Source organism: Pecten maximus, chromosome 5 (genome assembly GCF_902652985.1).
Source record: "Pecten maximus chromosome 5, xPecMax1.1, whole genome shotgun sequence".
Taxonomy (NCBI): domain Eukaryota; kingdom Metazoa; phylum Mollusca; class Bivalvia; order Pectinida; family Pectinidae; genus Pecten; species Pecten maximus.
In genome coordinates, this window is record NC_047019.1 from 37,305,619 (window position 1) to 37,333,394 (window position 27,776).

The 27,776-nt window shown below is 34.4% G+C and overlaps 1 protein-coding gene across 3 annotated transcripts; it reads left to right on the top strand.

The window, feature by feature from the left end:
- Positions 1–1,539: 1,539 nt before the first annotated feature.
- LOC117327951 (coiled-coil domain-containing protein 81-like) lies at positions 1,540–23,794 on the top strand. Of its 3 annotated transcripts, XM_033885209.1 has the most exons (15): positions 1,542–1,754; positions 1,884–1,945; positions 2,699–2,855; positions 6,213–6,469; positions 7,362–7,441; positions 7,844–8,202; positions 9,384–9,419; positions 14,842–15,028; positions 17,754–18,039; positions 18,170–18,277; positions 18,447–18,530; positions 18,686–18,771; positions 19,129–19,207; positions 21,953–22,173; positions 22,430–23,794. In XM_033885209.1, exons 1-15 carry the CDS (start codon positions 1,673–1,675, stop codon positions 22,692–22,694), a joined length of 2,349 nt encoding a protein of 782 aa, XP_033741100.1. In that variant the 5' UTR covers positions 1,542–1,672; the 3' UTR covers positions 22,695–23,794. The 3 variants fall into 3 exon arrangements, with proteins under 3 accessions (XP_033741102.1, XP_033741100.1, XP_033741101.1); XM_033885211.1 differs by lacking the exons at positions 21,953–22,173; positions 22,430–23,794 and adding an exon at positions 20,179–21,931 and having other exon boundaries at positions 1,540–1,754; XM_033885210.1 differs by lacking the exon at positions 9,384–9,419 and having other exon boundaries at positions 22,430–22,694.
- Positions 23,795–27,776: the final 3,982 nt, after the last annotated feature.

The window sequence follows — 27,776 nt, forward strand, 5'->3', positions numbered from 1 at the left end:
TAAAGGGACCTCACGGTAAACCAATATTTATTTTGTATATTTTATCATATTATTGGGTATATCTTTTAAAAAAATAACCTTCTGAACAATAACCATTCGAATTCGATGATGTAGGCCTATGTACATAAAAACATCAATTATCAATTATTAAAAGGTTATCAAACAATCTGAATATGCAAAAATTTTGTGACATATACGATAAACGCATGCGCACAACAAACTAAAACACATGGAAACAAAAATGGCTTCCAATGTGAATCGACTGCGGTTGAAAACGATAACAGCTTCCGCAATGAAGAGAATAATAGGAAAATGGGTCAAACACAATCCTAGAATTAAACTTGGGAAGCAGTACAATAGACTGTAACAGTTCAAACATGAAAACAGCAGTAATATGGACGCCGCTCGTATTCTGCTTGATTGTTTGATAGTAGGTCATGACAATCTCGGTAATATTTCCACAAACTCGATAGATTTCCACAAACTCTGTAATAGTTCCACAATCTCGGTAATATTTATACAGTCTGTACCAGTACATCGCTACTGTCACTATACTATATGAACAATGTTTACACTTATTTACACATAAATATGTGTGCCGTAATATATACAGAACGTGTTATTTAACATTTAAACCACTGTATAATATCGTTATCCAACTAACCCAGATGGATTAAAAATATATCGCCTTGTAAACTATCGTGTGTTTGTGCTGCCACGATTTCAAAACAGTCACGTAATGATTTAAAGATAATTTCCGCGCTAAATTTAGAGGGGGATTCCCAACTAAATCGAGTGGTCAAGCTGGACATAGGGATTGACTGTGAACTTTGGGACAGCACAGAAACATAACTGGAAAGGAACAAAATGCGTACATTCAGTGAAAATTGCAACGTTTTTACCGTGATGTCCCTTTTAAATTGAATGCAAGCTGAATAAGTGGATGCATCTATTCAAATGACACATTTACAGTCTTATTATCACCAAAAATGATTCAAACTGATATAATTTTGTTATCCGTGCTGAAACTGCGCATTTATTAATTACAATGTAGTTCGTTAACTTATTTCACCATTATAGTTTTACATTATAACCACCAGCATTAAAACTATGCCGTTTATCTTTTTTAAAGATATTTCTTGTTATATGTAATATTTCAAACATATATAATGACGGACCTACAAATGTTAATACAGGCATTGGGAGTCTTTGTCAAGGCTCGTCTGAAAACAATATGAAATCATCAGGTCCGTCTTTATTTCATAACGAACAACACCGGTCTAACTGGTCCGTCCGTTAGGACCGCAAAAACGAAAATGGCCCTCCGGTTTTGATATTAGTGCATCACTTCACAATCATTTATTACGTATACATTTCTGGTGATCGATGCAGTATCTAAGTATATGTAATAAATTCAGCCAGCTCAATTTGAGTTTTCCTGAAAACTCGTAATGAAAATAATGTATATCATCAAAATAGAATAAGATTATGAATATCAAAATACGAAACTGCGGGGTCAATAGTTGTCAACCCGTGGGTGACCTCTTCCTTGGCAACGTTTATACTATGGTACACTGTCGCGCCGACATGGAGTCAACCACTTAGTGTCAACTGTGTTTGGAGCGATGAATTATGTATCATAACGTCGGGAGTATACATTAACTTCGCCAAAATGACAGAAGTGATGCATGGAATATTGGCCGAGGCCAAGAAAAATAGATATTCACAGATTAAGGACACATTATCTGACGATGGTAAGGATTGACAGGCGACGGAAGCCATTTTCTTTTGCCACAACACATTCATAATATCGATTTTATATTAAGTTTTCCATGAAAAGTTTTTCAACATACCCGTTTCTTATAATGTTGTTTATATTTCAGATGTTGCAGCTGTCTGGGAGAATGTATCATCGTTTATTGAAAAGACAATGTCTCAACAAAAGGTACATATCAAGTAACTGTACTGTTGACAGAAGGAAGTTTTATGTGTCACCTTCACATTCCTTTTTAATAATAAGTATAATAATATATCTAGTTAGCAGATCTATACAAATGATTACAGTGACTGAATGAAGGTATATGCTTTCAATCACATATTCAGTAATATTTTTAACGAACAAATGCTCAATTTAACAGTTTAGATGTTTCCCTGTTGATTTTTCAACAATCTCTAAGATCAGAGAAAATATTTGATTGTATTTATTTATTCATTTTTTCAGCTTCTGATAATACCACTCTTTGGTCAAGTCTTATAAGGACGCTTATATATATAATATATATATAAATATATAGGTAAAACTATCCTCGGTTGAAATTTCTTGTTATATTTATCATGACATTCATGTATATAGTACTACACAGAAGAAAACCCAACTTTCAATATATAAACTTTGTGTGGGACATTCACTTATTTATTAAGTTAGCAAAGTATCTATTTTATGTCATAAATGTGTATTTAGACTTAATATGGTATAGAGGCAAGATAAACACACCTTCATGTGAAAGTAGACCATGTCAACCATTTGCACCATCTGTTTTTCTTTAAGTGGACATAAAAACACTGAACAGCCAACATGTTTTTACTGGGCATGTTATATAAATGAAATTCATAAAACAAACAGTCATTTAGACATTTATTAAGGTTTAACATATCTAATGATACATATTCCTGATACTGTGTCTATTTTCTTTTCTAGGGAGTCATTGTACAAGGTTTTGGGACATTTACATTTACACAAAAGAAATTGGATATAGGCAACAATAAATTCATTATGATGCAGAGACCTGTATTCACACTGTCAGAAAAGTTTGCACAAACTCATAGTCTCCAGCATCCAAAGTATCATGTTCCAGGTAAGTAGATTGTATATGTAACATCTTACAAAATTATTTATTGTTATAACAATTCTTGAAAAAAGGGTTGACACTTGATATTTTTTTCATGTTTTTATTATTAAGTAACACTTGCAACAATTTGGATATATAGTGGCGAGTTAATGCATGATATCAGATTTATTAAAGTGAAATTTAGGAGATTTTTATCCTTCGAAATGCTTGCCATAAAATACCAAAAATACTTCCAGTACATGACATCTCTGTGTCCACATCTCCCACTTTCCCAGTCCTAGTCATAACTAAATCTAAACAATAAAATATATATCTCAAATATAATTTATACTTTACATCTATTATTGGGTCCTTACCCAAACCATAGTGCTGACACTGTTCCCTCACCTAAATTCTTACAAGAAGATTCTGTATAATTTCAAAACAAGTGTGAAAAGTATTAGTCAATAAAGTTTGTACATAGTAAAATGTACTTTTTCATTTTAGAGATGTATTGGATACTGCCACTTTGTGGAACAGAGAGTAGATTTCTAAATGGAAACTTGAATAAATATCCAGGTTATTTATAAGCAAATACTTAAATGGATGAAATAGTAGGGCCTTGCATAATAATCTAAATGAAAGTATGTGTTTTTATATAGCAGACAAAAATACGTGGCAGAAATAAAAATAGGTCTAGATCGCAATTATGGGATTTGATCTAAATATTTTTGAAGGTCATTTGGGGCCTTGCATATTAAAAACCTAATTCAGTCATTAACATAAAAGGTAGACAAAATAATACGGAAAAGAGAAACTGTAAAACCTGTCATATGTGATTGTGCAAGAGACTTTCATAGGAGATTAATTGTATATGAAAAGTACAGTCTCCTGATTCAGTGCACATGTTAATTGCACCAAATAATAACATTTAATATGCAGAAAAGGAAAAGATTATGGAGTGTTTCTGCTTACTGAGGTATTTTTCAGGTAAATATTGGAAATGCCTTATCTCTGATACACAATGTTTAAATTAAAATAAATTCTTAAAAAGAAGAGGAAAATTTGTTTTGAACAATGCCTACAATGAATTATAACTATCTATGCCTATCATTGTTCATATATATTTCGATCAAAGTACAATTGTTCAAATATGTTTGGGACAGAGTGAGTAGTAAATATATCGAACACAGAACTGAGGAAAAAGTAATAAGCCTCATTTCAGACCTGGTGTTTAACCTTAGAGAAAACTGTAGTTAAGTTTTTTCTTAGGGCACTCAGTTATTGATGTCCAAGTATTGATCAGCTGAACAGTGTTAAATGCTGGTCACCTTAGGTACGTTAATAAAATGGAATGGCGCAAATCTATTCACCTTAGGCAGAATGATGTATTGATATATTGAATACCAAGAGAATGGTAGAACAGGAAATGGCCAGGCAGTTTAAAGGCTTGCTACAATATAAACTGATAATATTCCAGTGTTGAAATACCACTGATAAGAACAGCTACTCACAGCCTAGTTTGGTAATCACTAGGGATGTTTGCAGTTTATAGAGTCCTGAACCTCTGCTATATTTATAATCTTTGTTATCTGGATATTGATTGTGAAACTTCAGATATTACATTGAGTCACAACATTTTCAACCTACTAGTGTTATTAATCCCCTAACAGTGAAAACCAGCAGGGGCAGGGGGTAAAGGTTTACTCTCTGTCCATCTTCTGTATAACACCAAAGTTTGAATTAGGCAGAAGTTAGTCTTATAGTGGTCCCTGTTGAATAAGTGCTACAGTAGTCCCTGTTGAATAAGTTTGACAGTGGTCCTTGTTGAATAAGTCTGACAGTGGTCCTAGTTGAATAAGTTTGACAGTAGTTCTTCTCAAATAAGTCTTAGAATGGCCCTTGTTGAATAAGTCATGCAGTGGTCCTGGTTGAATAAGGCTGACAATGGTTCCAATCTAATTAAAATTAGACTTGTACTTTTCGCTCCTCTATAATACTCTATGATACACTACAATACAAGATCTAATGATGCCCTGTAGGAGGTCATCTCAGCATGACCTTTGAGCTCAGCCAATCAATGCGCCACCTATGAAATTGTTGGTGTGATTTCATTCTTCGGATGTATAAATATACTTACACAACGTTCCCGAGGTATTCCGATGGTCGATAGCAACGGTAAACAACATGGCTTCGCCCACTCCGGCTCACCAAGAAACCTAGACAAATTTATGATTTAACAAACGAGAGTGCTGTCCGTTTGGTTTTTCTTTCATGGTACGACAGATATAGACAGTGAAGGCAACAGCTTCGTGAAAAAAATTAGTTTGAAAGGAAATATAACATGTACGGTAACGATTTTCGAAATCCAGTTGGCAACACAATCTGTCGTGTCGACGAGATATTGTTTAATCGTTTTCTGTTCTTCTTTCAATGTAACGTCCAGATGATTAGCAATATTTTTAGGCTCGTATAAGACTCTTTGTCATTGGTTGAGTAATGACGTCATTGGCTTATATTTGAAGCTCAAAGGTCATGCTGAGATGACCTCCAATGGGGAATTGTTAGATCTTGCATTGCAGTGTATCGTAGAGTATCGTAGAGGAGTGGATATTACAAGTCTTGAATGACAGTCTTTAATACAAAATGTTGGACAAGTTGTACAGCGGTCTTTGTTTGATAAGTCTGAGAGTGGTTCCTATTGAATAAGTCTTACAGTGGTCCTAGTTGAATAAGTCTTACAGTGGTCCTTGTTGGTTAAGTTTTATAGAAGTACATGCGGAGTAAGTCTGAGTGTGGTTCTTGTTTAATACGTCTGAGAGTAAAGTTCCTTTTGAATAAGTCTGATAGTGGTCTTTGTTGAATAAGTCTTACAGTGGTCCTAGTTGAATAGGTCTGACAGTGGTCCTTGTTGAATAAGTCTGACAGTGGTGCTAGTTGAATAAGACTGACAGTGGTCTTTGTTGGATAAGTCTGACAGTGGTGCTTGTTGAATAAGTCTGATAGTGGTCCTTATTGAATAAGTTTGACAGTGGTGCTTGTTGGATAAGTCTTTCAGTAGTTCTTCTCAAATAAGTCTTAGAATGACCCTTGTTGAATAAGTCTGACACTGGTCCCTATTGAATAAGTCTGACAGTGATCCTGGTTGAATAAGTCTGATAGTGGTTCCTGTTGTATAAGTCTGGTAGTTGTTCCTGTTTTATGAGCCTTTAAATTATCCCTGTTGAATTTGTTGAATAAGTCTGACAGTGGCCCATGCTGAATAAGTCTGAAAGTGGTTATAATGTTATTTTTTTTAAACTTACAGAAGTTTTTATTGTAATCATGAAAAATTTCAGTCACATATTTAAAGGTATTGTATTTGATCTTTTCTCTTGTTTTCAGGCCAGATCCCAGTTGTGCAGCTCAACTTTGCTGCCATGTCTTTTGAGAGTCCATTTGACAGAGACACAGTGGAAAACTGTGTGAAGGAAATACTTGGAGCTGTGTCCCGTGCTGTAGGAGCAAGGAAAAATGTTGAGCTCACCTTTACCGGTATTGGACGTTTGTCCATCCGAGATTCCAAAGTCAAAATGAGATTCTATAAAGAATTCATTAACCAGATGGATGGCACAGGCAAACTGGTGACATCTATGCAAAATGTAAGTCATACTAAAAGATCATTCATTTATATCTTTTGTCAGATACATTTTCATCTCATTATAGCAACAACAGAATCCAGACATGTTTACAAAATTGTAATTAAAAATAAAAAAACCCCAATAAAACAAGGACAAAATATAAACAAAGATAAGATTTTTATGGACACCCTTAAAAAAGTACAAGGAGAATAACATGACATGTTTTAAAAGGGAAATCATCTTCTGCCTCGTTGACAGTACCCTCCATGTAAATCTGCTTTATAGAATCCAGATAATGTCACATTCTCTAAATGAAAACAAGGATTATGACAAAGGAACCACCAGCCCTTTTGTCCTACTTTGGTTTCCACACACTATCTCAAATTCGACCCAAGCTTAATACAGTGCTTCTTTACATTAAGTACTTGCTATGGATTGATTTTCAGGTCCAAAATTCAAAGATCAGGTTAGGTCACAAAAGGAAAAGAATTTTGTGTTTTACCTGTACCTATCAAGCTGATTCATTAAAACTTCATAGAGTAATCTTCTCCCAGCGCTTACTAGAGATAGCTTTGTGGGTCATTACATTAGGTTCCATCAGGTCAATTCCCTTCAAATTTTATATGGTTGATAGGCATTGCTTTGCAATACCTTACTAAGTTTGATATATATATGTATGAGAATTCTTGAGATTACCAGTATCAGACTGATAATTATGGAATAATTCTTTGTTATGTATTGTGGAATTATATGCATATATGTTATTGAACATGTCCAAAACATGATCAACAAATTACATTTTTCCAGTAAAGAATCTGTTGGTCAATTTAAGATTCCCTGAGAACAACTTGTTCAGTTGATTCAATCATTTATCGATGGAATGTCAATTATCATGGTTTTTCTGTATTCACAGAGACCAGGAACAGTGGATTCTGTTATGTCTGATCGCCCTGTCTCCAGACCAGGAACAAGCTCAACAGTCATCTTACCCAAGTAAGAATAAAATCCGATCTACACAATGTTTATTCAGCTAGATATCATGAAAGTTTTATTTTTGGCTTAAATGGTTGTACCATTTTCAGAGTAATATCCTGTTGTTACCCAGGTTCAACATACAGGCATGCTACCTAAAATAACCACAGAGAAATCAACCTTATATATACATACAATACTGGTGTTTGATATTATAAAAAAAAATATACATCTTCCTCAAATTGAAGACAAGAGTATCATAGCCAAATAGTCGCATTTTGCACAGAAACAATATATGCCAGTTTATAAGTAAGAACTTAAGACTAATAATCTTTAATCTAGTAGTCAAATGTTTACTAGTTTTCACTATTTAGAATTTTATTAAACATATTAATATGCATTGTAAATTCTCTGTCTCTGTAGAATTTCCAGTACCAACCTAGCAGCAGGAGGACTAGCCCCTGTGGCAGAGGAGACCAATGAGGCCAATCCTGTTGACCCTGCCCTTGTTTGTGATGCCCTTCACGAACCTCCTCCAATACATCCATTGGATGCCCAGGCATTGGAGCCTAGCTATGAGGATCCAGAAGTGACCACCCCAGTACAACAGGAGACACTCGTCACTTTGAATCAGAAACAGGAAGTGTTCGAGGGCAGGGACGTTGAGGATGAGCAGACAGCAACTGCAATCAGGAACATCGAGTTTATTGGAGAGGGTATGGAAGAACCACAGGCCTTTGAACCTGTACACGCTCCAATGCCAGAAGAACTGGAGGAGAAAGGTAAGCCGTCTGAAGTGCTAAATTTATATATATATTATATATTTATATAATTATACATTAGCAAAAGCTTAAATTACGTCATTACAGATGTATGTATGTAGCACAACAGATGTAAAAATAACACAATACATATGAAAGGTGGTTCATGTATAGTGTATGCTAACACAATTATCTCAGGGGTCTTTCTACGTAGCTGGCCTTGAAATTTTACTCTTAGATATTTTCTTAGGTATAGGAGAACTGTTTGAGTTTTCTAATAAGTGTTTTATCAAGGGACATATATAAAAAAATAATTTTGTAGAGCTATAATTAGATAATTAGCCTCAGTTAAGAGTTCAGAGTTGAAGTTCATCCAGGGTTCTAGTGTCTACCTTCTTTGGCAAAAGTAATGAATCCACTGGGATTAATGTGTACATGCCTATAGATACAATTACGGAAAAATTAAAGGTCAACAAATGGAATAAAAACATCTATAGTTTAGTATGCAGAAAGCTATGTTGGGTACATGCCTTATTAACTTATTAATTGACATTTGGATGATAGGAATTTCCGTTTTTATACCACACCCGATTTCTTTTCACTCCTCCTTGTTAAGATGGATTTTGTATCACTGCCTTGTGGCTCTTGCTTTGTATGGCTGATTTATTCTAGTTAGAGTTACACCTGTTTAACTTTCTCAAAAGCTCCTCTTCATTTTTGCACTTTAATATTCATGAAATTCCAAAATCTATAATAACCTAATAAATTTTTGATTAATATTCACAAGAAATTCAGGTGTTGTTTCACTCAGAACATGATTTCTTTTGTGAATGAGGAAGGAAAGAAGGACTAAAGAATAATTTCCTTTGCATGCGAAATTTTATTAACATGGCTAGCAACGCTATGCATGTTCTGTTTCATATTTAATGAGTAACATAGTTTGTGTTCATTATAAAAATCAACACAGCGTAATGTGGGCTAGATACCATGTTCAGGACAGCATAATTGAATGGGCTTTGACACTGTCATTTATGTGTTATGGCTAAAATCATAAAACCAATTATTTGATTATTGAACTTTTTAAACTTGGGGTTACATAATAGTGAACAGTTTGGAGCTATAGACTGAAGTGATTATGTCTGAGGGCAGCATTAACCTTGGTGTAGTTCTGAAATTAACTGTACACTGTTATACCCCTCCAGTGGAACCAGGGAGAATGTTCCCAGATATTGACGAGCGTAAGTATAGGGAGGGAATGCATGTCCTGCATGAATGATCACCTCCATAATGGTTTCACATTAACCCTTGCCTGCAGTTTGGTTTTTATTTTTATGTTTGTTTTAATCGCCACTTACCACATCAAATCTATATATCACATACTTTAAACATAGCTTTGTGCTAAATGTCAGAGGATTAATGAGATTCTGTGTGTGAATGAGTGGTAATGATAGGATTTAATCAGGGAACCACTTAGGGCATTTTTTGAGGTGTCTTCATTTAAATATATATATATTTTTTGGTAATTATCTGGCAGTTGTCATTTTTCTTTTTCTTTTTATCATTTGAAATCTGAATGTGTGCTATCTCTGTCCCCAGGATAACTTTATAAAAATTAACCTCACACTATTTGATTAAAAATAATGTAGAGCTTCTAACTAATCTGATTGGTGTATCAGTCTTGTATAGGATTATACTATTTTAAGGAGACTAATTGTTATTGAAGGGGGGGGGGGGGGGGGTCATATATATCATTGAATCCTTTTTGATAAATGTACATATGGATTCTTGTTATCTCCAGTGATGTTTCCAGTTGTGATTGACCTTTCCTAATAGCTCGTTGTCATTAAGACAACTTCAGCTGTTGTATCAAAGTGCTTTGTTTAGGGAGTTCAATATTTGTTACATGTATGTTCCATGGAGTTTCATGTATCCTAATTTTTCTGTTTTATAGAAGTTGTTAAATGTCCTGTTTGGTCTGTTCTTTAGAGTTTGTCACTAACAAATCATGCCAGTTTGATATTTTTTCTGAACTATTATTTCTATAATAAGTCAGTTCTTAATATTCCTAATGAACCCTTCAGGGGTTGAAATGCTTATTAAAGAAGATGATATAATACACTGATATTGAATCAATATGATCAATACCAGTCCAGTCATCTACAAGTTCCATATTTGACTGAAAATAAACATGTATACCCAGTATATAATATTTCCAATTATGACATTCACTTTCCCTGTTATCAGTAATTGGAGGTTGGGGGTTGGGGGTTTGGGGTTGGAGGTTGGGGGTTGGGGTTGGAGGTTGGGTTTGGGGTTTGGAGGTTGGGGGTTTGGGGTTGGAGGTTGGGGGTTGGGGTAAAGGTTGCTTTCTGGTAAGTCTCATAGGCACACTCCATCTCTCCACTTTCCCAGTATTGGGTGTGGGGGTAGGGGTGGCCTGGTAATAAGTCCAAAAGTAACACCCCATTTCCCTACTTTCCCTGTATTGGTTGTTGGGGTAGGGGTGGCCTGGTAATAAGTCCAATAGTAACATTCCATCTCCCCACTTTCCCTGTATTGGTTGTTGCATTTGGGTTGCCTGGTAATAAGTCCAATAGTACATTTCCCCACTTTTCCTGTATTGGAGTTGTAGGAAAGAGAGTTTGCCTGGTAATTATTCTACCCCTTGTTCTTTGTAGAATTTGTATTCCTTAAAATACATGTCATACATTGATCAACACATGAGGCTCACACATCTTTTATTTAGCATGTATGTATTATCAATACATAAACACATATTCTATGTAATCAATGGTAATGCCACAATTCATCATGATCTTGATTGGTATATATATGTACATGTATATATATGTATGTAGGTCACTGTTTTGCATTGTCTTGTATGTGGTCTACAGATACGAACGACTGTAGAGCTCTTTTTTTTTTCCTGAATGATCACCTTTCAAAATAACACAATGCACATAAAAGCCAATTCTGAAAGGGAAGTGGTCTCAATATGTACTACGGTATATACCATCATACCTGTAAGGCAATGACTGTATTGGATGAATTCCTTATCCAAATTTATCAACCCAGGAGATAAATAATTGCTATGGTTTGTGGTAAGGCCGATCACCACAACAAACAAGAGACATATATTGTGGTCTGTAAGAAGGCAATGCTAGCCAATTAGTAATCTATAAATCATGACATAGGTCACCTTACTGTAAGGTAAAATTGGCCATTATACAAGGAATCAATAGAATCGTCTAGTGCCATCAGATAGGGATCTACTTGACAGTGGGAACTGTAATTAAATCAATCAGTGAAATAGTTCTTTGTCCTGAGGGACAGCATTAATCATGAATAATCGGACAGGAGGATTTTATGTAGAAAGTCATGAACAGGTATTTGATATAGAAGGATCTATGGTATGAGGTGCTTATATAAGGGCTGTGATTGGAAGATACCTGTTAGCAATAACCATTATGTAAAAGGGTGGGGACATTTGGGTCAGGGTTCTGTGGTAGTAGGTGAACAGCTACTTGCTAGACAAAAATTGAATATATATATATACATGTATATATATATGAAATAGTGTAAATTTGAGACAGAAAATACCCCAGGTGAAGCCATGTTTGAGTATATTAACTACTGTACGTGATTGGTTCAGTCTGTCTGTCTGTTTTACTGTTAATTAACAATAAAATATACTGCTGTCCAAATCAATACACACAATGTAAAGATAAGGGAAATACCACCATCCACCTTACACCCCATAAACTACATGGGAACCTATCAATTATGCAGCCCAGTTATTAGTCAGGCTATTTGTTACAAATTGTGGTCCAATGTTTTAGTTACACACAATTTCTATAAGAATACCACATATCCCACGACTTGGGACACTTTCTCATTGAATGGCAAAGAACTGGTAATAGTCAGAAAGAGTAGGCTAGTTTTATTATCAGCTTCTTAGGTAGGATGGTATAATATAGCCTTAGTAGGATGGTATAGCCTCAGTAGGATGGTATAGCCTCAGTAGGATGATATAACCTCAGAAGGATGGTATAACCTCAGTAGGATGGTATAGCCTCAGTAGGATGGTATAACCTCAGTAGGATGGTATAGCCTCAGTAGGATGGTATAGCCTCAGTAGGATGGTATAACCTCAGTAGGATGGTATAACCTCAGTAGGATGGTATAGCCTCAGTAGGATGATATAGCCTCAGTAGGATGGTACAGCCTCAGTAGGATGGTACAACCTCAGTAGGATGGTATAGCCTCAGTAGGATGGTATAGCCTCAGTAGGATGGTATTGCCTCAGGATGGTATTGCCTCAGTGAGGATGGTATAACCTCAGTAGGATGGTACAAGCTCAGTAGGATGGTATAACCTCAGTAGGATGGTACAGCCTCAGTAGGATGGTATGGCCTCAGTAGGATCAGGTATGATAAGATCAACCCATAGGGTGGTATTGGATCACCTCAGTTGTATAGGAACAACTGTTATACAATATTTATAGGTATTACTTCAGTAGGATGATATTTGAATTAACTTCAATTAAACAATTAAGGACCATGCAAACAATCTACTTAATTTGGGTGGTTAAGGCATGTTATTAAAATTTTAACACTATGGGTAGTAATGGGATATTAATGAGTTATCAAATATTAGGATCATTGCTAAGTTCAGGATAATAGTTTAGGACTGGTGTTTAAAAACTTAAACATGATGATAGTAATGGGGTTTTAACACATTGATATTAGGATCAGTGCCAAGTTCCAGCATGATGGTTTAGGACTGGTATTGAACTTAAACACTACACTAGCAACAGTCTAGCTGTTTAACATAATCAGACAAGTTGTACGAACGAACAACATCATTATTGGCAATGCTCTCAAACATGTTTGCATGAAAATTTAAAGTAATTTGGATATGCAAATCTTTGTGTACAGCTTATATATGTATGTTTATATAAAACTTACAAAATCTTGATATCTGGTAAATTTCTGCTAAGGAAATTAAATTCTTTACAAAACAGTTTTGAGGTTATACATGGATATGCTGGAACTACAATGGTATCATTCTGACAAACAAAATCTTGACTCTCAATTGGTTACACTAGATTATCCTTGAACAGAAGTAATGAGGCTTAAATTGATGAAACTTCTTTTCACACAGTGTGCACACCTGTAAAGTTCATGCTTGTGTATTGACAAAGAGTTTGTATTAATGCCCACAGTTGCGGTAAAACCTTCCACTTCACATTCCTTCACTGAAAAGTTGCATGCCTGTCTTCATTCAACAGAATTAGCTTTTTGAAATTCATTGATTTAGCGGTACACTTCCTAATCATGAAAAAGAAGATTAATTTTGCATACAAAAAAAAACAAAAAACAACAACAACAACAAAACATGGCTGCCTTAGAAACCAAAGGGTTAGGACCACCATCTTAGTTTTCGGGAATGTGTTCTTTGAATTAGAGCTTTCTTAATTAGTTTGTTACAGACCAAGCAGAGTTCATTTTACCTAACAACGTATCTCTATGCTCTGCTGCAGTTGATGTGTATAGGATTTTACCAGTGTAAGCCCAGTACCTGTATCCACCTGGTGGAGAAGCCCGCTTAACACATTAATTAGTCATGATAACTCAGTGAATGAGGGGACGCGTCATCATTTTGTTGTCATAGATATTCTTTATGAATTAGTTATGATTTCTAAACAAACTAATGCTGTGTGCCTGCTGTGGTAATTTTGGATGGAGATTTACTAAGTTGGTCTAATTCTGTTGACACTGGATGAAATTAAAGACTTAAGCTATTAGGGATTGTGATAAACAAGTTTTGATTCACAATGTTTTCTGGAGGCATTTTCAAATCAGGAGACACCTTTTCTAATTACTGTAAGTAATTACTGTTCTTTAACATGGATTTTGTTCTGATGTTTCTTTATAGTGAGCTTATATCAAGATATCTTGGCAACTAATTGATATTTAGAAATTTTCTTTATCCTATATATAATTATTTAGAGACAAGTTTTCCATACAGTGATAGAGTTAGAAAGTGAATAGAGAAAATCAAACAATGATTTGTATCTATCTATTTTTATGTACACACGTCTGTTGAATACTTTCTCAGTTGTAAATTAAACAAACTCTTGATGATTTTTATATATTCAAAATGTTATAATGTAGATATAAACTAGTTTAAACTCAAGCACATTGCATTAAAAACTGTTTGCATCGAAGAGAAAAAAAATTTAGGAAGGAAACCTACAGTCACTGTTGTCTTTCTATTCGTTAGTTGTCTACATGAATAATAAAGGCACTTTATAATACTTGTGATTTTGATGTTTCCCTCTAGTCATGTTTTATTTAATCATATACTCGCGGAGCACACAATTTCATGGATTTGATATTAAAAGATAGCCTACTTGGTTAAAAAGCAATCTAGAATACAATGTATCATTTCTTGGTGATTGGAAACAAATAGTTTCCACTGGGATCATGCCCTTTATAGGAACCTTAATCACATTCCTGAAGACTGAATATTACCTTGGATACAAGTGTCTACTACTGTCAGAGACAGTCCATTAGTTGATCAGTATTAACAATCAATGGATACCATTGGGATATTATATTTCATTTCATTTTTGTTTTGTTTTTTTGTTTGTTACAGACCAGAAGAGGGTACCAATGGCACCAAGCCGTGCTGGGTCACGGATGGCCATGCCTCTGGCAAAAGCCACCGGGGTCAGTCTGCTTGATGACCTTATACCATCTTCTTATACACCAAAGTCAGCCCCTAGTCCTCTGGGACCCATCCAAAAGCCTATTCCGTCACCTCCTCGAGAGCTAGCCGATGGGTAAGTTTATACATTGATGGTGTTACAGAAAGCATGATACCAGGTAGTTGTGCTTGTAAAGCATTTAGAAACAAAATACTTCACCTGAATGGACAAAGAATCTTCAAGAATATACACCTAAAATTTTCCTGTAATCAATTCTGTTATGTTTTGAATGAATTATACGTTTTCTGAAATACCCAGAACTCTTTACAAACTACTTTGTCCCAGTCAATATTCCTTAACTTAAGGAAATTCCTTATATTAAATTTTCCCAAATAAAAGCATTACAGATTTTAAGAAAGTTCATTTGTTCAGATTTTTTTCTTAAATCTAATAATGCTTTCCTATGGTAATTCTAACTTAGAGTTTCCTTCAGTTAAGAAGTATTGATGAAACTGGGGCCAGGTAATTAAGCTGAAATTCTTGTAGCTAATCTAGGATAAATAATTAACCGGATGAAATGAAATTCCATGATGTGGCCATTCTGAATTTCAAGTATTTAATAATTTTACTAAAAGAAAACAATTTTGAGCTGTTTTAAGTAATTCACATTTTGAAAGGTTTAAAGTTGTGTAAATTATGGAAAATATTCATAGTTTTGTAAAAATAAAATGAAGGGTTAAATGGAAATAAATCATACAGAAAATTTGAATTTCAGTCCTTAATCCAGTTAAAGGTAGTACACTGAATTAGTATATATATACTACCTAGACTGTACACTGAATTAGTATATGTACTACCTAGACTGTACTCTGAATAAGTATATGTACTACCTAGACTGTACACTGAATTAGTACATGTACAACCTAGACTGTACACTGAATTAGTATATGTACAACCTAGACTGTACACTGAATTAGTATATGTACTACTACCTAGACTGTACACTGAATTAGTATATGTACTACCTAGATTGTACACTGAATTAGTATATGTACTACCTAGACTGTACACTGAATAAGTACATGTACTACCTAGACTGTACACTGAATTAGTACATGTACTACCTATACTGTACACTGAATTAGTACATGTACTACCTATACTGTACACTGAATTAGTACATGTACTATACCTATACTGTACACTGAATTAGTACATGTACTACCTAGACTGTACACTGAATAAGTACATGTACTACCTAGACTGTACACTGAATTAGTATATGTACTACCTAGACTGTACACTGAATTAGTATATGTACTACTACCTAGACTGTACACTGAATTAGTATATGTTCTACCTAGACTGTACACTGAATTAGTACATGTACTAGGTATGCTGTACACTAGTTGAATTAGTACATGTACTACCTAGACTGTACACTGAATAAGTACATGTACTACCTAGACTGTACACTGAATTAGTACATGTACTACCTATACTGTACACTGAATTAGTACATGTACTACCTAGACTGTACACTGAATAAGTACATGTACTACCTAGACTGTACACTGAATTAGTATATGTACTACCTAGACTGTACACTGAATTAGTATATGTACTACCTAGACTGTACACTGAATTAGTATATGTACTACCTAGACTGTACACTGAATTAGTATATGTACTACTACCTAGACTGTACACTGAATTAGTATATGTACAACCTAGACTGTACACTGAATTAGTATATGTACTACCTAGACTGTACACTGAATTAGTATATGTACTACCTAGACTGTACACTGAATTAGTATATGTACTACCTAGACTGTACACTGAATTAGTACATGTACTACCTAGACTGTACACTGAATTAGTACATGTACATGTACTAGATATGCTGTACACTAGCTGAATTAGTACAAGTATTAGGTACCTAGGCCATACACTTAGTACATAGAATAGGCAGTATATCACCTACACTCTCATTAGGTATGCTTCATGAGTTTGTCACTATCATATTGTGATTTATATTAATTAGGTGGAGTATAATGTACCCCAGGTCCTGTTGAAAGGCTTTTAGTCAGTAATTATTGATTTTAGATTACACCCACCCCATAGCTCTGTCTATCATATATATTAATGATGGACTGGCCTCTGACACACTCACTCTTGATTTGATTTTAATTGAATGGCATATATGATGATGGGTTGAAGTTCCATATCTTTTGAAATGGAGTCATGATCAAGTATTTGGTCTGGCAATCAACAACACTTGACAATTAATTAAAATGAAAGTTTGTTCGATGTTTTTTATCATTCTGTTTGATGGCTTAGTGAACCCCATACTCCCCAGTAAAACAGAGATAACATGATATAAATATAAAATTTCAGTAGATTGTACCTGGAGTATAGACATGGTTGATTAGTCAAGTAGAGCAGGTTTTGTTTCTGATCACAAGGCCATGGATATAATCAATATATATTAACTTTGTATTGTTACTGAGGAAGCCATTAACATTAAATAGTGATGAGCAACATGCCTTTGACGATGTATATAGTAGTTAGGGACAGGATATTAGAACTAATGGAATAGTATTTACTGTTTTTATCACTTTCCAATACATAATAATCCAAATCAGTCTCCAAGCATTATCACCACTTAAATCACTAATGACTTTTGTATATCAGAACCTTCCATCACTAATATTTAAATCACTCAAGTCAGCCTTTCAAAGTCTCGTCTACATGTATGTTACAACCACGGAAATCGTTGTTACATATTAATTCTGGTTTTGAATATTCTCCATTGTTGCCCTACTTTTCATTAATTCAAAATATTTGTTACCTGCAGTCAAATTCAACCCATGAAGCCTCCATCCCCAAAACTGTCTCCCCTTCAAAGAGCACAGAGCGTGGACCAAATCCGTATGGGGCAGCGAAATGTCCCAAATCCTCCAATGTCAGCATGTGGTCACCCAAACGCTGGTCAGGAGTTGTGCTATCTGTGCCACCAACGCTCCCGCAGGAACATTCCTGTTTCCTTTACTGAAGAGAGGAAGCGACGAGAGGAGGAGGAGGACAGGCTTCTCCAACAGTTTCAGTACATGAAGGATGCTGAGGATACCCTAGGAGAACAGGTAAGACTGCTATCACTATATATGCTTAAATATTTAAAATACTTGCAACAATCTCATATTCAGGGTTTACAAGCCACTTAACTACCTAGACTTTGTTTTTTTTTCATCTGGGTTTCCATTTATTTTACAGGAAAATCTTCTAGCCAAACGCCATGACCTTCAAAAGATGGCCGCCTTCAATCTAGGAGTGTCTGAAGCTGTGTTATCCAAAAAGAAAGCCAGAGATTTAGAATTCCATGTAAGCCCTGTCTTAAGTTTTAGAATAGGATTTTTAATATAGTTTTAAATAAGTTTAATGATTTTCACAAATATGTTGAAGAATATGGAAATAAAAATAAAATATGATGAGTGAAATTATATAGAATCATTGATGTATCTGTGTATTTATTATGGTAATTACTTTACAGAAATCCTACATATTCCAAAAAAGGCCTTTAACTCCACCAAAAATTTTCAAACAAGAAGAATACTCCAAGGAGCTAGCACAACAGGTAAGCTTGTACATTAATAAAAAAAAAAAGAATAAACAAAAGTTTAGAAATACATTTCATTTGTGATTATAGATGTTTTATTGTATCTGTAGAATTGCTGCCTTTCCACAGAAACACTGTAGTAAAAAAATAATCTAACCTCCTTATGTGTATAGGTGGACTCTAAATCGTCCACACAAAAGAAGCACCAAACAGATGAAGAGTTCCTGGAGAGGCTAGAACAGGTTCAGCTGGCTGAAGAGTAAGTCTGAACAATTCTACCAGATAGATAGATGTTATGAGACTTACCGGTATATGTATAGGAAATGTTGATTAAGGAGTTCATTCCAGAATTTTCTCATAAAAACTTTGTCCCTTATTTGTTTAAAAAAACAGTAAAACTAGACTTACATGATTAAAACATTGTAAGACTAATTGTAAAACGTAGTCGATATATTACACTATACATTTTAGTTGGATACTGTAAGCAACTACTAATTTCTATGGAAATTCCTATGAGGTATTTCACATAAGAATTTCTTTTTATGAAAATATTCATATTCTAAGTGTGTTTGATATATAGCTGTAAATGAAGTGACCGTTTTCATTTGTGCTATAGTTTGGCAGCTCAGCGTGAACAGTTCCTCAAAGATAAGAATGAACAACAGGACATGTATAAGAAAGCACTGGAGGTTCAGGTTGGTTTGGCTGTTTATTAGCATACATGTATCACCTGTGTTTTCTAAACCTAGTAGCATGAGTAGTGCTAGAATGTGTTTGGAGCAATTTCATACCAAATTAATTTTTGAGCATTGTCTGCATCAGTATTGAAATATGATCATTTTGAAATAATCTCAGAAAGTCTAATACAAATACATGTATAGTTATTCACATCATTATGATTGAATTTAATAAACTTTCATTCTTTTATTGACAAAATTATAATTCAACCATATGATATTGTCTTACGAGTGAGACAAAAATATCTGTCATGAAATTGTTCATATTGTATCACCTTCTGATGTAGACATTCACAATATCTATCATTGATGTTCATATTGTTTCACTTTCTGATGTAGTCATTCACAATATCTATCATTGATGTTCATATTGTTTCACTTTCTGATGTAGTCATTCACAATATCTATCATTGATGTTCATATTGTTTCACTTTCTGATGTAGTCATTCACAATATCTATCATTGATGTTCATATTGTTTCACTTTCTGATGTAGTCATTCACAATATCTATCATTGATGTTCATATTGTATAACCTTCTGATGTAGTCATTCACAATATCTCTCATTGATGTTCATATTAAATAACCTTCTGATGTAGTCATTCACAATATCTATCATTGATGTTCATATTAAATCACCTTCTGATGTAGTCATTCACAATATCTATCATTGATGTTCATATTATATAACCTTCTGATGTAGTCATTCACAATATCTATCATTAATATTCATATTATATCACCTTCTGATGTAGTCATTTACTGCTTTAATCATCTCACATTGTTGTCTAATGAGAATTAATCGTATCTATTGTGTTAACGTGTATCGATCTGCTTTATTGTCTGGCTTATTAACCTATACTGTTCTACCTCTGCCTATTGCTTTTGTTTCAGATCTTGCTATTTTCTGCACTAACATTTTTATTCAGATTAAGATCCGCAGTCGTTTCCGGAAGCCTGACGGTCTGCTTCGTACACCTGATCGCCCCACTGCACTGTTGCCAATGCGTCAAACGACCTCTGAGACGAGGTTTCCCCTAATACTACCTCCTCCCCATCATAACCTTACCACCTCCACCCTTCCCATGATCCCGAAGGTCCTGTCCCCCTTCTCCAATTCTTCCAAAGACCGTCTCAACGAGGAACTCCCACGGGTAGATAGATTCACAATAACCTCACTCAACTTTCTCATTCCCCTTAATCTATTTAGATTTAAGCTGCTTCAAAATAAGAGTAATGCATTCCATTTTCCATAGTATACATGATTTAGAACATTATCCAATTTCACACGAAATTGAATTCGTAACTTCCAAAAATGAACAAAATGAATGTATGAAAGGATTATGATTGTTGAGTTAAGTGAGGTTCTTGGATAGCTGCACATCTTCATGTCTTACTAATGCTTTAATAGCATGATTTATTTTGCATGCACTTTGTAGTCATTTTGCTTGCTTTCAATATTTGCTTCTATCCTATGTAAAAATGTATATCATATTGATCAATTTGTTAGTTCTATTTACTTATGATTATGTAGGTCTGAAATTGATTTAAAAGTACCGTGATGCTATTCTTGAAAGCAGTGGCACATAAAAAGAATACCAGATATTAGTTATTCATGAGAGAGTGCTATACACCTGTCTACGGATACTGCTAAAGTACATTTGTATTCCAAGTTGACGAGACACAACACCAGTACATAGTTTTAAACTATTGTCGGTTTTGTATCTAACTTATGGTAAAATGTGTGTTACATATGAATAGTCTCTAGTGTACTAGTTAATGGTTTTGATAATATTACTTCCATAAGAGATTCAAATAATATGTCAAACTGAAAACAATGTAAAACTGTTGTATACAGAATAATTTCAGACAAGAACCGCTTAATGGTATATCATTGATCTTGATTATGCGTTCTGTTTGATAAACAAAATAGAGCACATTGGTTAATATTGATTAAGTCACATTAATTAACAAGATTGATTATGTTTTGGCCTGCTAAATCTGTTATAGATGAGCATAACAAATTAAGATATTATATCATTCTAGAACTGCTAAAATTAGTTGTACCAGGTTTAAAAGGTTAGCATTTTTATTATAAACCAGTCAAAATTTGCTATGAATAAAGGATTATACCAAAACAAGACATTTCTGTACCTGCTAAATTTGATTCTTGAAAATCAGAAGAAGAAAATAAATAGCAATGTTCGACTTTTATATATCTACCAAACAATTCCGATCAATGGTAGAATACAGAAATACTGAACCAGCGAAAATCAGTTGTATAAGGAAGGATAACATTTTGATCGTATCCAAACTTGCTAAAATGACATTATCTTTGTTTCTGTACACTTTATCACTAGCCCTCCACCCCTGGGTTGCGAGCTCGAAACCTACGTGGGGCAATTGCCAGGTACTGACCGTAGGCCGGTGGTTTTTCTCCGGGTACTCCGGCTTTCCTCCACCTTCAAAAACCTGGCACGTCCTTAAATGACCCTGGCTGTTAATAGGACGTTAAACAAAACAAACCAAATGTTTCTGTAATTATTTCCTTCATTAAAACTAAGCAGATTAGTACAGTTATAAATGATTGTGTATCGTGTTTATATTTACACCTGAAGGTAAACAATTCACTGATGTTTCACAGACATCTTTATTTTGAAGAAAACTATCAAATGTTAAATATACGTTGTCCGTACTTTGCAGTTGCGGTTTAAACCCCTACAAGTACCACCCAGGGAGGCAGACAACGAAGTATTCGGAAAGAATGATATGACCAACGAGAAAATGGCTGCTAGGAGATCACGTGCCTACGACTTGTTCCGTGATCAACAAGATCTGGTCGCCCAAAGGAAGAGGGAAGCCATCCTCAAACGTCTGAATGACCAGAAAGATGAAGAAGACGTATTGGACAGGACAAAGAAAGAGTATGTGTTCTTCCACTTTATTCTGATGTAATGGCATCGTATTTACAGATGAAAGGTCAAATTTGTGAAGATTTTGTTTAACTAAACAAGAAATAAGTGATTTTTTTCATATTTAAATCACTTTCAGGATGGCATGAATATATAATTCTTTAAGTACCAAAATTATTTTTGTTGATTCAAAAGAGTAGTGTGTGTAAACCTATTATATTTTTAGACTATCAAAAATAACACCAAAAATATTTGTATTTGTTCACAGACTAATGGAGGACCGCGGCACCAGATTTACAAATAGGTACCATTTGCGTAAGCGTTTGGAGAGCGACTGGCAGAAGGCGGCAACCATGAAGAAGAATAATGAGATGGATGAACGCTTACGTGCCCTTAGTCCTAGTCTTCTTGTACATGAACAGTGTGATAAGTACAAACGGTGTGGACAGTGTAAGAGGAAAATGGTCAACTGTGGCGAGTCTAACATCTGGAGTGAGTCTCGCTACATCCCTGGCTCACGACTCATGGTGTAGGACTATATATGATTAAAGGCATACCTATAATTCTTTGATATTTGAAAGTTTGACATAATTTCTACAAAAAAACATCAAAGAAAATGAAAATGTGATATGAATGATTACTGTTAGTTCTTCAGTATTAGCCGTCCAGACCACGACCTATATTACTCCATACGGCATTATAAAGTGGTCTTCATGTGTACATACATGGCCTCATGTTACAGTATATGTGCTATTTTGTCTGTAGATTTGTGTTCTAGCCACTGTTTCTGCACCCTGTTATGTTCACTTCTCACTAAAGATCTGGTTATAGTTTTTTTTTATATTTTTTTTTTGTTAAATGGGAAGAAAACCATATACTTAATAGCGCTATTTACCCGTAGTACTTTGGAGTAATGTCTCTTACAAAAAGCTGTCAAACTTTTTATTCATTTTTTTTATCTAAATATTTCTTTATATTCCTAATCGATTATCGGATCATGCAAGCCGATTTTAGCCCATAGCTAATGTGCTGATTTCCTTGTATCATGTGCTGGACATTGGAGGTACAATTAGTAGTTATAAAGAAAGAATTTCAAAAGTGAGGTTAACTATCAGGGATAAATCAATTAAATGCTGCATGATTTATGAAGTGGAGTTGCTTGTAAGTTAAATCATTTACTGCTGAATTTATCAATATCGGTTTGCTCATGATTATAATTTGTATTGAAGTTTTAATCTAATTGTCTTTCACTTTTTATACTTAATTCTTCCCTTTTTCACGTTTAATTGTTTAACAATCATACCAGATCGAATGTATTTGTTCTACCTAATATGTCGTTTCGTACGTTTTATCCACTTGGTTTTCGAGCTAATGTGGAGTTTTTAGATAAACCTATTGACTGTGATATATAAAGAAAGCGTTAGTTTTCACTTATTTATAATATGTATATATTGTCTGTTGTAACATTGCTTTAGTAGAACCAAGTGATTAAATATAATTTTGTACAAAAAAGGAAGTGAAGCAGTTACCAGACGTGTATCATCCTGTATGCTGGTTTACGCCATGCATTGTATTTCTTGAATGCTTCTGAATCTGTGATTATCCATTTTGAATAAACTGTTCATGCTAAACATTGGTCTTTTGAGTTATTTGCTTTCTTGAAATCGTCGAACAAATTGAAGTTGTAGTATGTGGCTCGATAATAGCATACTTTCTTATATTATGTTTTCATTGAGTTGATTAAAGATATGTAAGTGTGTAGTTTTGCTCATATCCTAGGTGGAACTTGAGAGCTTCCATGTAATGTTTTTCCTGTGTTTTTAAGCTGTTTTCCGATTTCTACGATTTTGTTCACAAATCAACATTCTCTTGTTTTGAACTACACCAAATACATGATATCGCAACTCTAATTATGAGTTGGGATACTACAAAGTGGAATTGAAAGGAAATAATTGCATCATTAATTCTATAACAATTCAATACTTTGACCAGTCAAGCAGATATAAGGGGGAGCATTCCGTGTGCCTAACGAAACCCAAGCGATGATTGCTGTGAAATTGAGGTAATTCTGTAACAAAACTCCTGAATGTAGTCGTGATCTAGAACCAACCAGACCGGCAATAAAACTGTATAGGACATCGCACATTAAAAGTTTTCCATAGAACAACCAACCACAGAGAATACCGACATAATAACAAAACCGTAACTCTTAAAAACTCAAAATCGGTTGTAAAAAATGAATAAAAAAATCTAGAATTCATGCAGACCATTTAAAAATACAGGAATTAGAAGACCAGTGTTCAAGCAGAGTAAGCGTCTTCTGCTTCGTCGACGACACCCAGTCATACAAATCTAGGTCACGACGACGCCCAGTCATACAAATCTAGGTCGCGACGACATCCAGTCATGCAAATCTAGGTCACGACGACATCCAGTCATACAAATCTAGGTCACGACGACACCCAGTCATGCAAATCTAGGTCACTACGATATCCAGTCATACAAATCTAGGTCACGACGACACCCAGTCATACAAATCTAGGTCACGACGACATCCAGTCATACAAATCTAGGTCACGACGACACCCAGTCATACAACAAATCTAGGTCAGGACAACACCCGCCATACAAATCCTGGTCACGACGACACCAGCCATACAAATCTAGGTCACGATGAAACCAGCCATACAAATCTAGGTCACGACGTTACCCAGTCATATAAAGCTAGGTCAAATTTGGGTTTATTCACATTCTTAACATGATAAATGGTGATGACAACGGAATAACTAGGCATTTCGACAAGCATCGAACACGTCTGGATTCACATCGCTCAAGAAATAAAACATCTCCAAACGATATCAGGATGTCGGCCATAAAACTTTACCATGGTATGTTCCGTCAGTAGTCGACACCCGTCACGGAAATCCTGATAATGGGAAGGCATCATTGAATATCGAATGAGCTTGGATATGTTAACACCGTAGACAGGGACATTACTAGCTAGAAATGGAAAATATACAAATTGGGAAACTGAATTGTAATCAGTTCCTGCTGGTTACGTTCTAGGTAAAGATCGAGATAAGCGGCTAATTTGAGGAGTAGTGTCCTTGATTTAAAGTTGTTTTTTTGTTTGTTTTTTTGCACTCGGAGCCGGTTAATGCAACCTATCAGCCAGCAACAACACGGCATATGTTCCTTTTTTATATATTTTCATAAATGTCGTTCATACCTGTTCATACATGTTCATACCTGTACAATGTATACTTACGTGCAATCTTACATACACACATTCGTCCTTTCAAGAGCATACCCTCACACTCCCTCACACATGCAAAGGGTACTGAAAAAAAACGCAGACTGACACGGAAAGTGGATACACACACAAATATACATGTCCTTTCATAAGTACACACGCATTCGTCAATACAATCATACAAACAACTAGATAATCATCACTGTTTGTGTACTTCACAGACATGCAGATGCAAAAAGAACAATTTGCATACGCTCACGAAGGACACGGACATGCTTAGATAGACATGTAAGAAAAAGTACAAAGATAATTCAAAGCTAAATACACCAGGCAGTCACTCCCTCAACTACGAGCACATACGCACTGACAGACATTTAACGCATACATGCAATTATATCTACACATACTTAGTTTAGTATATATCTTCTTTTTTATCTTGATTTCGTGTGATGCTTTTGCTGATATCATCTCATTTTGTTCTCATCATTGCGCTTGATTATTTTATTTCTTTTTATATCTACACACGTTTTTCAGTAACGTTATGATTACAAACTTATTTTATAGAAAAGTATGTAACAAAGACAGCCTTTGGTATTTTTTTAAATAAAATATTCTTCTTAATTCATGCTTAAATAATTTGACTATATCCACATATTTGGTCCTTGATTCACTAAGGTGGTACCATTTATATATAACAAAACCAATCAGTGATAAAAGACAGTTAATATCATAATAAGCAGTATAAACAATTTTGTACCCAAGTACTATAAACTTCAAATTCCTTAAATCAATAGTGTATCCAAGTTTATCCAGCGACTGTCTTACATGATACCAAAGTGGATCAATACAACGACATTCAATAAAATAGTGATTATAATCATCCTTAATTTTACAAACATGACAGCTTTCGCTTAACATAATATTCCATCTCTTTAATAATACTCCATTTGAAATAATATTGTGAAATAGTTTCCAACGAAATATTTTCTCATCATTTTCTATTATTATTCTAAATATAAAATGAAAGAAGCTTGTAAAAGTTTGATGAATGTTTTCTTCAATACTGAATTGATCTTTCCATATATTGAAGTTATGCGATATGCGTGGTTTTTTTTTTATCCCGTAACATTGCATAAATATCATGGTTACTTATATTTTCTACTAACATCACACAATTCCTATTGTAAAGACAAACATCTTTCCAAACAATTTGAACAACAGACTTAGATCCTTCTTTTTGTAGCTCCTCTAACCAAATTCGCCTGTTTTACGGCAGATATTTCAGCGATCCAGTTTCTTTTACAAGTTAATTTATTATATATAAGATCATCATCAATATTTCCATTTCTTCCAATAATGTCCTTAATGTAGACCATACCAGAATCAATCCAGTTGGTATAGTATAAAGTTTCACCTTTAAAAGTCATGTATTTATTTCCCCAAATCACTTGGGTTTTTTTGTTGTTTTTTTTTATCTCTCTGTAATTTTTGTTCACACTATTATCAGTCTGCATCATATACCATGCTCTTAGCAAGTCTAAATAAAAAGCTGATATTTCGTGCTTTTTTGCTGTACGTGTAGTTTTATAGAATCTGTATTCATTTTAAATAATAAGTTATTTTTCCCAAATTGCTCGAAATAAAAACGTGGAATCAGTTTCCATGAAGCTAATATACGTTTTATCCACGAGATGCGTAAAACATTAACATGACATTCAATGTCTCTTATTTTCAGCCCGCCCTTTTCAATATCACCAATCATTACTGTTTGCTTTATCCTATCAGGCTTTCCATCCCATATAAATTTATATATCATCCTATCTAAATAGTTTACTGTACCAGTGTCTATTCCAATAGTATTTACAAGAAACTATATTTTTGGAATAATTAAACTTTGGATGATTTCCCCGAGAGTAATGTAAATTTTCTTTTTTTCAGTTCTTAAGTAATAGGTCAATATTTGTTATTTTTTCTTTCCAACAAAGATTGGATTAAAGTTTTACATGATATATCCGATCGAGATGGTCAAATGATGTTTTGTTATTTAAAAATAACACATTGTCAGTATACCTATATAGATGTGGTATTGATGAACTTTAGAATATCTCTATTATCCGTTGGAAATTATTATTATGATTAAATCAGCTTATTAGTATTTACGGACCTTCAAACTACACAAACTTTTTGCTTAAAGTAGCGAGGAGATAAAACAAAAGAAAAACTACTTTAGTATGTACTAGTTAGAGATTGTTTTTTTTTTTTGTTTTTATTTATTTATTTCTTAAACTGGAAATCATTAACACCAAATCTGGGAATTGAATGAAAAATATACTCCATTGAACACATGATACAGGGTCTATAT